At 41.3% G+C, this 13,520-nt stretch overlaps 1 protein-coding gene across 5 annotated transcripts in view; it reads left to right on the top strand.

The window, feature by feature from the left end:
• TEC (tec protein tyrosine kinase) overlaps positions 1–13,520 on the top strand; it is a 93,850-nt gene that overhangs the window by 64,252 nt on the left and 16,078 nt on the right. For all 5 annotated transcript variants that reach the window (XM_074992732.1, XM_074992731.1, XM_074992730.1 and 2 more), the window contains 5 exons: positions 1,494–1,627; positions 4,466–4,540; positions 7,864–8,035; positions 8,193–8,409; positions 11,619–11,683. In XM_074992732.1, coding sequence (XP_074848833.1) covers positions 1,494–1,627; positions 4,466–4,540; positions 7,864–8,035; positions 8,193–8,409; positions 11,619–11,683 — 663 coding nt within the window. The remainder of the gene's footprint in view (positions 1–1,493; positions 1,628–4,465; positions 4,541–7,863; positions 8,036–8,192; positions 8,410–11,618; positions 11,684–13,520) is intronic.

Here is a 13,520-nt window from a genome sequence, read left to right as displayed (position 1 = left end):
CAAATGTTAGTGGAATCAGTGCAAGTTGAAGGTGCTCAACACCTCTTACAATTGGACCCTGTGGTGAAGTGGCTAACTTTAGGTATTCCATTTGGAAGTTTTGGTCTAAATTTTACAGCCTTGAGGGTGCCTTTAAGATGTAGCCTCACTTTGGGAATGGTGCAAATTCCTACTGCACCAAAAGGGTTTCTGAGACACACTATACTTAAAAATAATGCATTGCCTCCAAGAGCTTCAGGAAAAGCAGGGAGAGCATAGCCAGTGATTACAAATGCAAACTTTCTAATTGGTTTTGTGAAAACACCCTTGCCCCACCCCTTCTCTGAGACCCTGCCCGGCCCTTTCTTGGGCTATGTCTGCACAGAGCCATGCTGCCAGCAGCATGATACAATGGAGGGCTCTCGAAATGCAAATGGCTGCTCACTGCGTAGTCGTGTGGCTAATTTGCATACTTCCATGGGATTGCCCTGCTGGCAGAGGCTGCTGTCATTGGAAGACACGCCATGTAGATGTGGTTCTGTGGGAGAAAACTCCCTTTATCGGCAGCCCCTTAGCCTTGATTTTTTCCAAGGGCAGGGGGGGATGAAGGGCTTGGCAGGGGATGTGGGCTATTGTATGGAGCCAGGAATGAGAAGCTTGGGGTACAGAAAGGGGAACAGGGCTGGAGCAGAGAGTTGGAGTGTGGGGTGAGGTGAATGCTCTGGGAGAGAGTTTAAGTGTGGGAGGGACACTAGGCTGGGACATGATGAGGGAAAGAGTTTAGGGTCCCAGCAACAACACTTGCCACAGCTCCCAGGAAGTGGCTGTGAGGTCCCTGTGGTCATGGTGCACAGGCAATGGAAACTGAAGCTGACACTTGAGAGTGAAGCAGTGCATAGAGTACGTGCTCTGCAGCTCCCATTGGCCAGGAACGATGCCTAATAGGAGCCATTGGGGTGGCATCTGCAGGGATAATGGCCCTGTGTGGATGAAGCCTCCCCATGCCTGTCTTAGCCTGCCCTCTCCCTCCCACCCTCTCCATGCCATTTCCCTCCCACCCTCTCCATGCCATTGACCAGTTGGCAGTACAGACTGGGGCCACCAGGGTCCCTTTGTGACCAGGTGTTCTGATAGAAAACTGAATACCTGGCAATCATCCCAGTGATACCTTGAAGTGGGTACATGTTCTTTAATCCCAAGAGACCACTGACACTGAGAAATAAATACATAAGAGGGAGTTCACTCATCACTACCTTTTCTGGACATAGTGCTGCCACTATGGGTGCTCACCTAACAGTCTTCGAGCTCCATGGCCACAGAGATTGATTGTTTCCAGCTGTTGTAAACAAATCACAGGGGCAACAAAATAGGAGGCCATTTGTTCTCTCCTATCTATCCAGCTGGACTAGGTACAATTCTTTATGTACAAGTGATTTTCATTTCCTATTTAGTATGTACCTCTCTTCGGGATTCATTCCTAAAAATGCCATTATATTTTAATTCTTGTTTTTTAGAGAAGGTTCATCAGGAATAAGACACTACCATATCAAAGAAACAGTGACATCACCAAAGCAGTACTATCTAGCAGAAAAACATCTTTTTAACACCATTCCAGAGATAATTGAGTATCATAAACATAATGCAGCAGGTAAATGACTCTGATCTTTCTTTCAGTTAAATAGAAGCAGACTTGAATAGGAAGGCGATGCCATTTTTACATAGTCTCTCTTCAAATCATAAATGCCCTTTAAAAGGACTATAACACTGGCTTTTATAAAATTTCACGAGACTGCTTTTTCATATTTGGAGTGTCACTCTAAAATGTTTTAAAAAACATTTCTTCAAGTCATGGATAACCTCTAAATACTATACATTTAACAAACTCTGCAGAATTATAGAGAGCTCTGAACTATATAGTTGTTTCTTTTGACTGTACTCTCTCTTTTCATTAAATTTTGAATCCATCCAGTATCCTCGATTAGCTTACTACACATTTGACTAGGTCCTTGGCTAAGCTTTAGGAACCCACAGATAAGTCAAAAGTGGGGCTGCAAATGTACTGTGAAACTTACCTTTGCAGTGCTGTCATCCTGATGCTGTTCTGTGCAGTATTAATACCGCAGAGTAACATGGGGTTTTAACCAACATTGGCTACTAACAGATTCAAGAAGCTTAATTGAAAGCTGAGAAATTGTATGTATTTATCCCAGCAACACCCTCTATGCCAGCACTAAGGAATGGCTGGTTTAGAAACCTGTACACCAGACATATGGCACCAACTGATCCTGCTAGCACTGAGGTGATCCAGTAGCTGGTTATGCTAGCCTACGAAATCGACTGGCCATTTGGTGCACATGCCCAAATCTTGACCATCACACAAAAATTAACATAATGCTGTGATTTTTATCCAAGTTCAGAAAGTAATTGATCCCACCTCAAAGGATATAGATGCAAGATGTTTACATCAAATTTGAGGGGACATAGGATCTTCTCAGAATTATTAGAGGACGTTTTTATATTTTGAATATAAATAATTATAAATATTTTGAATATAAATAATTATAAAATAATATATCTAGAAGCAAGATAAGTACAGATCTTTCTCCTTCAAAACATAATGATTCCTATTTATTGTTATAATTTTTAGTTAATATAAAATTACTTACTTTGTCTTTGTTCCCTGTATTTTATCCTTCATTCATTTAGGCTGTGTCTACACTAACCCCCCGCCACCGCTTTCGAAAGGGGGATGCCAATTCATTTTGTCAGTGAATATGCAGCATACCATTAGCATAATGGCAGCCATGGCACTTCGAAGTGCCACTTTCGATCACATATGGTTCATCTACACAGGGTCCTTTTTGAAAGAACCCTGCACACTTCAAAATCCTCTTATTGCTATAACCAAATAGGAATAAGGGGATTTCAAAGTGTGTGGGGTCCTTTCGAAAAGGACCGCATGTAGGCAAACCACGTGCGATTGAAAGCAGCACTTTCAAAGTGCTGCAGCTGCCATTATGCTAATGAGGCACTGCATATTCATTGCATGTGTCTCATTAGCATATCCCGAAGTGTCTCATTAGCATTCCCCTTTCAAAAGGGGGAGATAGTGTAGACACAACCTTAATGTCATTATCTTTTCCTAATCAGGTGTTAGGAGAATAGTTAGTTAAAACAGAGTTTGAGTCAAAGGGATTTTATGTGATGACTCCTGTTACTACAAATGGGAGGTGCTACACACTGACTACCAAGCATACTGATAAGACTATACACCTTTTAGAAAATCTTAGCAACTTGAGCTACGGTATCTGCAGTCCTTATTCAACAGCCAGTAGTATTATTCTAGATGCTAAATGTACGTTATTTTATCAATGAAATACAGAAAACATTTAAGCCAAAAGAAGAGTTCTTATTTTCAGAGGTACTGAGTGCTAACAGCTTCCATTTTTTTCATTTTTCTGAGCACAGACAAAGCCAAGATATACATAATATGTTAAGTTCAATTCTAGAAAAAAGAACTGTCACTGTAGTCTGTACAGTAAATTCTCATATATCCAGCAACCCTGGGACTGGGAGGTTGCTAGATGTTCAAATATTCTGGATAATGGAGCAGTATATCTAGCAATGCATAATACTAAAGAAAAGCAAGATTAGATATTAAGAAACAAGCAAAAACATATGCAAAGTACTTTATTTACCAACAACAGTAGTATTGTACTCTGTAAACTTATACTGCATTTGCTGTATTTTTTGTATTTGTTTTCACTACACTGTACTTATGGAAAACTTAACTAAAATTTATTTATGTTTAAAGTGCTGGTTATTTGAGAGTTTTGGATGATAGAATACTGGATATGAAAGCGTTTACTGTCCTTATATGCATAGGCTGTCCCCCTTTGTATTTACTTTTGACACTGAACAAGAGCTCTGTGTAAACTTGAAAACTTGTCTCTTTCACCAACAGAAGTTGGTTTAATAAAATATATTACCTTGCTCATCTTTTCTCAATAGTATGGGATCAACACAGCTACAGGTTGAACTACTCTTGTTCAGCCACCTCAGGACCTGACCAGTGCCCGACAAGAGAATTTACTGGCCCATGGGAGGTCAATATTGTCTGGCACTTTACCAACACTTTCACTGCTTTCTGGGCTCTCATAAAACATATAGAGGTAAATTAGAGCTAAATAACAGCACAGAACACAGAGCCATGACTGGTGGCTGTAAACAAACTTTATGGGACCATGGGAAACTTGGCCAAACCCATGACAAGTGGTCATCCAGCTAATTAAAATCGTGACAGATTACAGATGTTGCTAGATGAGAGAGTTCCAGATTAGAGTGGTTCAACCTGTACAATACTACGCAAACTATATTCTCATGTTTATCCAGCATTATAATGTACAATAAATACATGAGTGACTTACTGCCTAATCCTGTTTTGGGGTAGACAATGTTCCATTTATAAATTTTCTCTGAATTTTAGGTCTTGTTACACGGTTACGATACCCAGTGACTCCAAAGAAGAAGACTGCACCAACTACTGCAGGGTTCAGCTATGGTAATGACACACCCTCATACATATACACTAATTTCCGAGCAAATTACATTGTATAAATCTAAATTGACAAAATATATTCTAAAAATCAATGGAAATCTCTAATGTTATATTTTTGCCTGGATTGATTCTTTGAAGCCTCACAGGAAAGATAGGTTTGGAAATCAGGTGCCTCAGTAAATGCAAGGACTACGTTGTTCCAGAGGGAAGCATGTTGCTCAAGAGAAGTGGTAGGAGGTTCTGTTCCTCCACAAGAATTAACTTCTCCCTCTATTTCCTCTATGGATACCTAGAGATCTGTACAATTAGAGGGTCATGCTCTTACCTCCATTGGAGGCTCTCAAGCTCTTTCTACCACAAGTTGGACCAACAAGGAAATATGATGGATCAGAGGACGTCCCCCGTCTCTGGCCCCACAACCTGCAACCTCTTCTCTCCACTGGCTTTGCTTCTGCACTAGCTACCCCCTGCCTCCAGTCCCAGACCACCTTCCCTGCTGGGCTGCCATCACCAGCTGGGCTGTTGCCATCCCCCAGCCCCACTGCTGCGGCCCAGCTGCCAGATGCAGGGCTGCCAGCCCTCCTGCCACTAGGCTTCCAGCCCTGGGGCTCTTTGGTCCAGGAACATTCTTGGTACACCAGACTATGGATGTTGCTGGCCCAGAGAGTCCCAGTTTTGGAAGTGCAACCTGTTCTTAAATTTGGCTATCCCATAGTTTGTTTTGGCATTCCATGGTATGGGATGGAAGGGAAGGGAATGGAATGACCTGGTTCACATTTAACACATCAGATACTGTGCATCTCTAATTTATGATGCTAGGATGAATTGGCACAAATTTCCATTAGGGCAATTTGCTGATCAAGTCTAATACAAGTAATTATACAATATCAATCTATATAATAGGAATCCAGGATTAGCATTCTTTGTCACTCTGAAGCCTGTTATGTCTTAGAGTCATTCTGAAATGATGGAAGCAGACACAAGCCTGACTGAGAATTCTTTTTGTTCAAAATGTCACCAAGTTCAAACACCACAATCTGCTGTCATCCAATTTTTAAGTTCTCAGACACTTTGACTTTATTAACTGTGTCAGTACATCTGTGCCATGCCGAGAGTCAGTCTACTGTGATATTAGAGTAAACCAGTGGAGCACTACCCATAGTCTACAGCTAATTTGCATACCATAATTTCATTGGTTGTTTGAGGGAGACTGTACTGATGGTGGATTAGGATCATAGAATTTAAGATGGAAGGGACCACCAAATTACCTAGTCTGACCTCCATTATATCACAGGTCACTACAGTGCCCAGCACCCATACACTAAACCAAATAACTGAAATTAAAACAAGATATTACAGCCCTCAAGAAACTAAACTTTGTGGGTTACTTGGCCCAGCTGCCACATCTGTGTACCAACTGCCACATGCACAAATCAACATCTCTCAGCACAGCCTCCACAAATCAAAACAACCATCAACCCAACACACACAACACATACTATAAAGCCAAAGCCCCCCTCTTGAGCACACTTTTTCATTTGTCACAGATCTACACAGCTCTTTCAAGACAACACAACCTGCATACAAATCAATGCATCCATCCACACAACAACATAATCACTACACACAAAGCCTCAAGTATCACTCTGATGCTTAAAATGTCTGTTTGAGTCAGTGTGATGTGATGGAGACCACAGAAGCACGGCTGAGAGCTCTTTTTGTTTAGAACAGATTTACAGGAAAAAAAAAAACCTCTCAAGATAACATGACATTTTTTTTTTTGAGATGACAAGTTTGGTTGTACAAAGTAATAGTGTTGACGTAATATGTCTGTAAGGTGTTTCACTGGGTACCGCAGAACACTGAGTAATAAACTAGGAGAATATTAAATTAACGTGGCACACATTAAATGGATTAAAAACTGGCTGATAGGTGTGAAAATGTAACTCTAAACAAGGTATCATCATCAAGCTGCTTGGTGTCCAGTGGGATCCCATATGGATCAATTATTGGCCCTATACTATTTAACATCTATCACCTGGAAGAAAACACAAAATCTTCAGTTTGCAGAAAAATTGGCAAGTGGTAAAAAATGAAGAGGACACTGTTCCAGAGTGAGCTATATTCTTTCTAAACTGAACACAAGCACACAATATGCATTTTAAAATGACTAAATGTAAATATATACCTCTAGGAACAAAGAATAAGGACCAGGCTCATAGGCTAAAGAAATCTGTCCTGGGAAGCAGTGACTTTAAAAAATGTGTGAGTTGTGGTATTTAATCAGATGAATCTGATCTTCCAGTGTGATGCTGTGGTCAAAGAAGCTAATGCAATCCTGGGATGCATAAAAAGGGGAATCTCGAATAGAAGCAGATAGGTTATTTACTTCTGTACTTGGAACGGATATTGAAATACTGTGTTCAGTTCTGCTGCACACAATTCAAGAAGGATGTTGATAAACTGTACAGGGTTCAGAGAAGTGCCAGAAGAATGGTTAGAGAATTAGAAAACATACCTTATAGTGGCAGACTCAAGGAACTCAATTATTTAGTTGTACAGAGTTAAGATTAAGGAATGACTTGATTATAATCTAGAGTATCTACATAGGGATATATATCTGTATAGTGATATAGGTATCTATAGTATTTCATAATGGGCTCTTTGATCTAGTTGAAAAATGGCATAATATGATTCAAAGGCTGGAAGCTGAAGTGCAATAATAGAGGCTGGAAATAAGGTGTATGTTTTTACTGGTAAGAGTAATTAACCATCAGAAAACTTTATCAAAGGTTACAGTGGATCTCTATCGCCTACAATTCTAAAGTCAAGATCTTTTTTTTAGACACACACTAGGAATTATTGTAGTGATATTCTATGGCCTGTGTTATACAAGAGGTCAGACTAAATGATCACCATGGTGCATTATGTCCTTAAAAATCCATGAAATCTATAAAAGAACACGACCAATTAATTATCACTGGGATTCACAGTCTATTACTGTCCAATTTTTGAAGTTCTCAGCTTTTTTAAACATGACTTTATGAATGACACCCATGCAAGAGCAAGGGCTTTCAATGACTAGTATTTAATAATGGTTCAAAAAACAGGGAATCAGATACTGATCTTTGGCTTGGTTAAAAGTTTTTTGTAAGGCTGTGGCTGAACACAATTTATGAGATACAAAGATTTTTAAAGTAGTTCTAAAGTACTTTACACCTAAATCCCCAAATTTGCTAATAATATTTCTACACATTCCTCTATCACTTTAAATCTAATATGTTCTCTATTATATTTTAACAGTCATTGCTTTTTATTTCATGTAGAGAAATGGGAAATTAATCCATCAGAGCTGACCTTCATGAGAGAACTGGGGAGTGGTCTCTTTGGAGTAGTGCGCCTTGGCAAATGGAGGGCACAATATAAAGTGGCCATCAAAGCAATCCGAGAAGGTGCAATGTCTGAGGAGGATTTCATAGAAGAAGCTAAAGTAATGATGTGAGTTGCTATATAGTAATCCATACTTATACCACACGGCCCAGGTTTCTCGTGCATATGCACTTCTTTATAAATAAGAAATTCTAGCCAGGTGAGATGTATATAGTGTCTTGGAGGGAGGAACGCTACAATAACTATATGCTTTACATCTCTTTAGGAAGCTAACACATCCTAAATTAGTTCAACTCTACGGGGTCTGTACGCAGCAGAAGCCTATTTACATAGTGACAGAATTCATGGAACATGGCTGCCTTCTGAATTACCTTCGACAAAAACATGGACACTTTAATAAAGATATCCTGCTGACAATGTGCCAAGATGTATGTGAAGGGATGGAGTACTTGGAGAGAAACAGCTTTATCCACAGAGATCTGGTAATATTACATCAGCCTTTTTACTACATTTCTGCTTTATTATGCATTAATAGTTAAGAGTAAGACACTGTTTCTATTCTAAATAGGTCTCTTTTTCAGTTACTTATAACTTTCTCAAAATATTAGCTATTATTTAACTGGTTGTGTTAATATTAAGCAAAATCCTTCAAAGTGACTCACCTGGGGTAGGGAGGAAAAACTGACTGTGCCTGGGGGCTGGCATTAAACATCACTGAAGTGTTTTAATAAGGTCGTTGTCAATTCTGCTCAGAAAATTGTGCTTTATAGTAGGTTAATTTCATTATTAGAATTCTCACTAACTACATGATGTAATTGCTCCTCATCATTTTACTATTGTGTTTCAGTAGGCAAACACATTTGCACTTTAAGAAGTTATTGTTTATGTCTTGTCTGTTTCATCTTTGGTCTAGTGGCTGATCTCAGTGACGCTTTATTTGGTGAGCAATAGGATGAGGTCATGAAAGTTCTCTATATTATTGTATTTTACACAGAGATTCTAATATGAGATAGCTTTAAATAACATGTAGGAGTCAAAAGGTATGTCTGCATGGCAGCCTTATTCCAAAATAAGCTATTCCAGAACAGCTATTCCAAAAGTTTATTTCAAAATAAGGCTGCCACACACCAAAGTACATTTTGAAATTGCACTTAGCTGTTTCAAAATACATCATCTACACACAGAGCCTATTTTGAAATAGAACCACTGGATGCACTATGGCTTATTTTGAAGTAAGCACTATTCCTTGTCTATGGAGACCCTGTTTCGAAATAGGTGCTATTCCTCATGTAATCAGGATTATGTATTGCAAAATAAGCCAGCTACTATTTCAAATTTATTTTGAAATAGCAGTTGCGTTGTGTAGATAGAATAAAGGCTACTTTGAAACTTTGCTGTGTAGACATACCCTAAGGGTGCATCTACACTAGTAACTAACTTCGAAGTTAGGCTCTACTTTGAAGTAGCCAGCAGAGAGTGTAAACACATTTGCCCTTACTTCAAAATAGGGAGCCCAACTTTGAAGTCCTTATTCCACTCCCAGAAATGGAGTAGTGCCCTACTTTGAAGTTTAACTTCAAAGTAGGGTGTGTGTAGACGCTCAACTCACAACTTGAAAGTTGTACTTCCAAGTAAACGTCAAAGTTATTTTTGTAGTGTAGGCACAGCCTAAGAGAAATAATATATTACTATTCCTCTAAGACATGTTTCATTTTGAAACACTGTTTGCTTTAGTAAAAGGAGAATCAGATCATTAGAGTTGGTCTTTCTTTGTTGTAGACTGAATTAATACGAATGACAGCTATACTAGTAGTAATTTTCACCGAAGGAAACTAAACTATGTGCATGTCCCTGTAGGTGCCCGGGTACTATGGCCACGCCCCTCTGGGCAGCACAGGCCCCTACCGCTTGCCCTGGGTCTAGCCGTCCCAGGGCTTTGTCCCCTTTAAGGGTAGGCGATCGGTCAGCCCACAGCTGGAGGGCCCCGCCTTAAAGGCTGGGGCAGGGCCGCAGCCAGTCAAACAGTCCAGGGTCGGCCCTTAGCGTTGGGAGGGACCGCAGTCACAGCCGCTGTCCTGGGAAGCCCAGCCCTTAGTTCAGGGCGGGGCAACAGCATAAGGTTAGGGGAACAAGCCCAGCCCTCCGTTCAGGGCGGGGCAACAGCACAAGGTTTGGGGAACAAGCCCAGCGAGGGTTTACCCCGTCAGGGAGGAGGATTAGGGGGTCGCAGGCCCTCCCACACCACCGCAACCCGGCCTGTGGCCCTGCGGGTCGTTTACACACGACCACGGCGGTGGGGATCCAGGCCACAACAGACCGCCATGGGTTCTGGTGCAGTGTTCCCCAGGCCACTTCCTACCTCCACCTCCACTGGGGCAAGGTCCCAGTCTACCTGGTCAGGGGGTCCCCAGGGGTCAGCCCCCTCCAAATCATCTCCCTTTGGGGGCTCCCGCCAGTCGGTCATCTCCACATTGTTGGGGTAGTTCGGTGGCGGTAGCGCGGTGGGTCCGAGGCAATCCTGGGCTTGGGGGCTACAGGGGTCCGCTGGAACTTCGGGGCAGGCCACTCCTGGGGCCTCGTGGTTGCTAGCCCCCGCCTGTCTGGCTGGGCCTGGGGTTTCCTCCAAGGAGGGGGTCCTCTGCCGGAGTGAGGGCCCTGGCAGATCTGGGAAGTCCGGGTAGGTCCCCTGGGGCATCTGGATCCGTGGCTGTCCTGGCTGGTCTGGGCTGCTGGGGGCTTGCTCCTCCCGACCGGCCGGGTGGCAGCAGGCTCTCTGCCCCTGCCACCCGGGAGCCCGCGGAGGAGCACCTTCCCTGCCTGGAGGCTCAGGCTTTAATGGGTCCCGAGCTCTGCCCTTGGCCCTTCTGGTGCTAGGCCCCGCCCTGAGGGGCGGTCCACTGGTGTTCTGGCTCCGGGCCCACCCACCAGGGCCTCTGCACAGCCTCCTCTGCCTCTGAGTCAGTGGGAGGCCACAGCAGCTCGCTACAGTCCCACAATGATGAATTTTCTGATTCTTTCCTCATTTTATACCTGTAAATCAGGTTTAACATCAATGACATGAGTTCTGATTCTTTCTTCATTTTATACCCGTAAATCAGGTGTAACATCACTGACATGAGTTAGACCACAACTGAAAAGAGACAAGGGCCTGAGAATTTTCTGATGCCATAGAAATGGGAAAAAAAAATAAAATCAGAGCAGCAAGCAGCCTGATTCTAATAATCACAATGAGCTTATACCTATGTAATTCCATTGCTTTAGAGGAATCATTCTCTCTTTACACTGATATAAGGCAGCAAAGATTCTACCACCACAGTTTTAGTTCAGTGAAATAATAAACCCAGTCAGCGTCTAATTTGTTAGTCAACTTCTGACTTTATATTCCTGTAACTCTGTGGATTTCAAGCTGACTTTGATTTATGCTAGCATAAGTAAAAAGAGGATTAGGCACTACATATAAAAATAAACATGCAAATAATGTGGCATTTTATTTTCTCACTATAAATTATATTTGGGGTTTGCAACATTATGTCAAACTATGTAGCTGTTATTCATGCAGGATTCCTATCAAATTCAATGTGTGTTGTCTCTGACTCAAGATTGCAGGATTTATCCCAATTTATGATAAATACATTTATTCTAAGCAGTTCTTACTTTGACCTTTCCTTATTATTTCTTATTCCCTTTGCAGGCTGCCAGAAACTGTTTAGTGAATGAATCAGGAGTGGTGAAAGTATCTGATTTTGGAATGACAAGGTATAGCCAAATTCACATGTTTATTTGCAATAGTTTTTGAATGGATTTGTCATAACATGTACTTACACTTGAGACAATACATCACCTTAAAATTACAGACAAAAGTGACCTTTCTTTCTTCAGGTAACTTCTCTTAGTAAATATTTTCATTGATTTGTAAATTTCTCTCTGTCAAACTGATCACAGTTTGATTAAAAAAAAAACAGAGTAAAGTGATGCATAATGCTGAGATGCACTTCAGCATGTCTTATATATAAATGGTGTAAGGAACTGTAGCTTCTGCCCTGCTCTGAACAGAATATAGGCTACGCCTACACTATAGCAATCTGTCAACAGAAGTTATGGTCGGAAGACATCTGCCAACAAAACTTCTGTGGATGGGATTGCAGCCACACAGGAAAGCAGATCATTCTGTCAGAGAGAGTAGCTAGACTGCCTGGCCGCTCTCTTGACAGAATGGCCAATTGGTAACACAGCAGACAAGGCTGCCCACTGACCTGGTAGCCATGTCTGTCCATAGAGGGTCTCCCGGAGCATCAACAGTATGTTGACCGAATACATTTTTAAGCGTGGACACTCAATGAGTTTTGTTGCCAAACTCTCTAGTATAGATGTATCTATAGAGATGAGGCTCAATCCTTCCCTGTGCACACTTGCGGAGACTGGCCTCTTAGTGATGGGTAAAATGGGCCATAAAAGGGTGTTGTGAAACTTAATTGTTTGTAAAGCATTTTTAAATGCTTAAAGTATCATAGTTATTATGAGAACTAAGACACTTCTGGACATTTGGATTTTGCTTGGATTGACTACAGTAATATATTTTTAAAGTCACAAGAGATATCCCCATCTAATATTGAAGAAAAACGTCTTTGTTCGTGTTATCACCACCTTTGTATTCAAGAAATTAAAACTATTGTTCTTGAAACAGTGTAACTTTCCCCACTTCACCCTTCTTCTTCTGTACCTTAAAACTCCCTCTTTGCCTCATGCCAGCTGGCAAACTGCCTGCTCCTGACCTGGCCCCCTTAGGATAATCTAGTATAAGATCACCCATTTAAAACCCAAAATTTAATCAGATTTCCTCTGTCAAAATGCTTTTGTGTTGAGTTCTGTATTTAGTCTCCCTCAGTGATTACTTTATCAAAGGTGTTCAACTAAGCAACTAATAAGATGATTTTTTCTGCCAACTTTGTGAGCTCACCCTGCCATCTGAAAGCCAAGATGGATTCTCTCTTCTTACATTTGCTCAAGGCACATTGTTGGACAAAATTTGTTCATGGTAACAAAACACAGCAAAATGAAAAACTAAACATCTCCTGCTTACTTTCCAATGTTCTTTTGCTAAGTGATTCTCTGAACAGAGTCTGTAAACATGTTGGTAATGCACAAAACACAATGGAAACTAGTCTTTCAGAAGTTGTTTTCAGACTGCGAGGTTAACAGCTGTAACATATTCTCTTTTTGAAGAAAGAAAACAAACGGTACACATTAACATCAGATAGCCTGAGTAGATGCAGGAACACTGAGAGACACTGTGCTAAAGGGCGGTACAATTTCTCTTTGAGTTTGTCTACACTTCTTGCTAGCTCCACTGATGAGTCATTGTGAGAGCACTGTGATCAAGCAGTCTGAGAGCACCGACTTCGGTGGTTCCTGTTGTCAAACTATAACAGGCCTGGCTCCTTTCATCCTTTTCATCTACTCAACTTGTACACCTACATGACACCTGAACTCAAACGGTCCCTCGAGCACCATATTTTTTTGAGTAAGAAACTGACATTTTTAGATTGCCTTTTTTCCCCCCTCATATGTGACCTACAGTATGAAACCAGAAACC

The sequence above is a fragment of the Carettochelys insculpta genome, chromosome 4, assembly GCF_033958435.1.
Source record: "Carettochelys insculpta isolate YL-2023 chromosome 4, ASM3395843v1, whole genome shotgun sequence".
NCBI lineage: Eukaryota > Metazoa > Chordata > Testudines > Carettochelyidae > Carettochelys > Carettochelys insculpta.
This window is presented reverse-complemented; position numbering and strand designations above follow the sequence as displayed.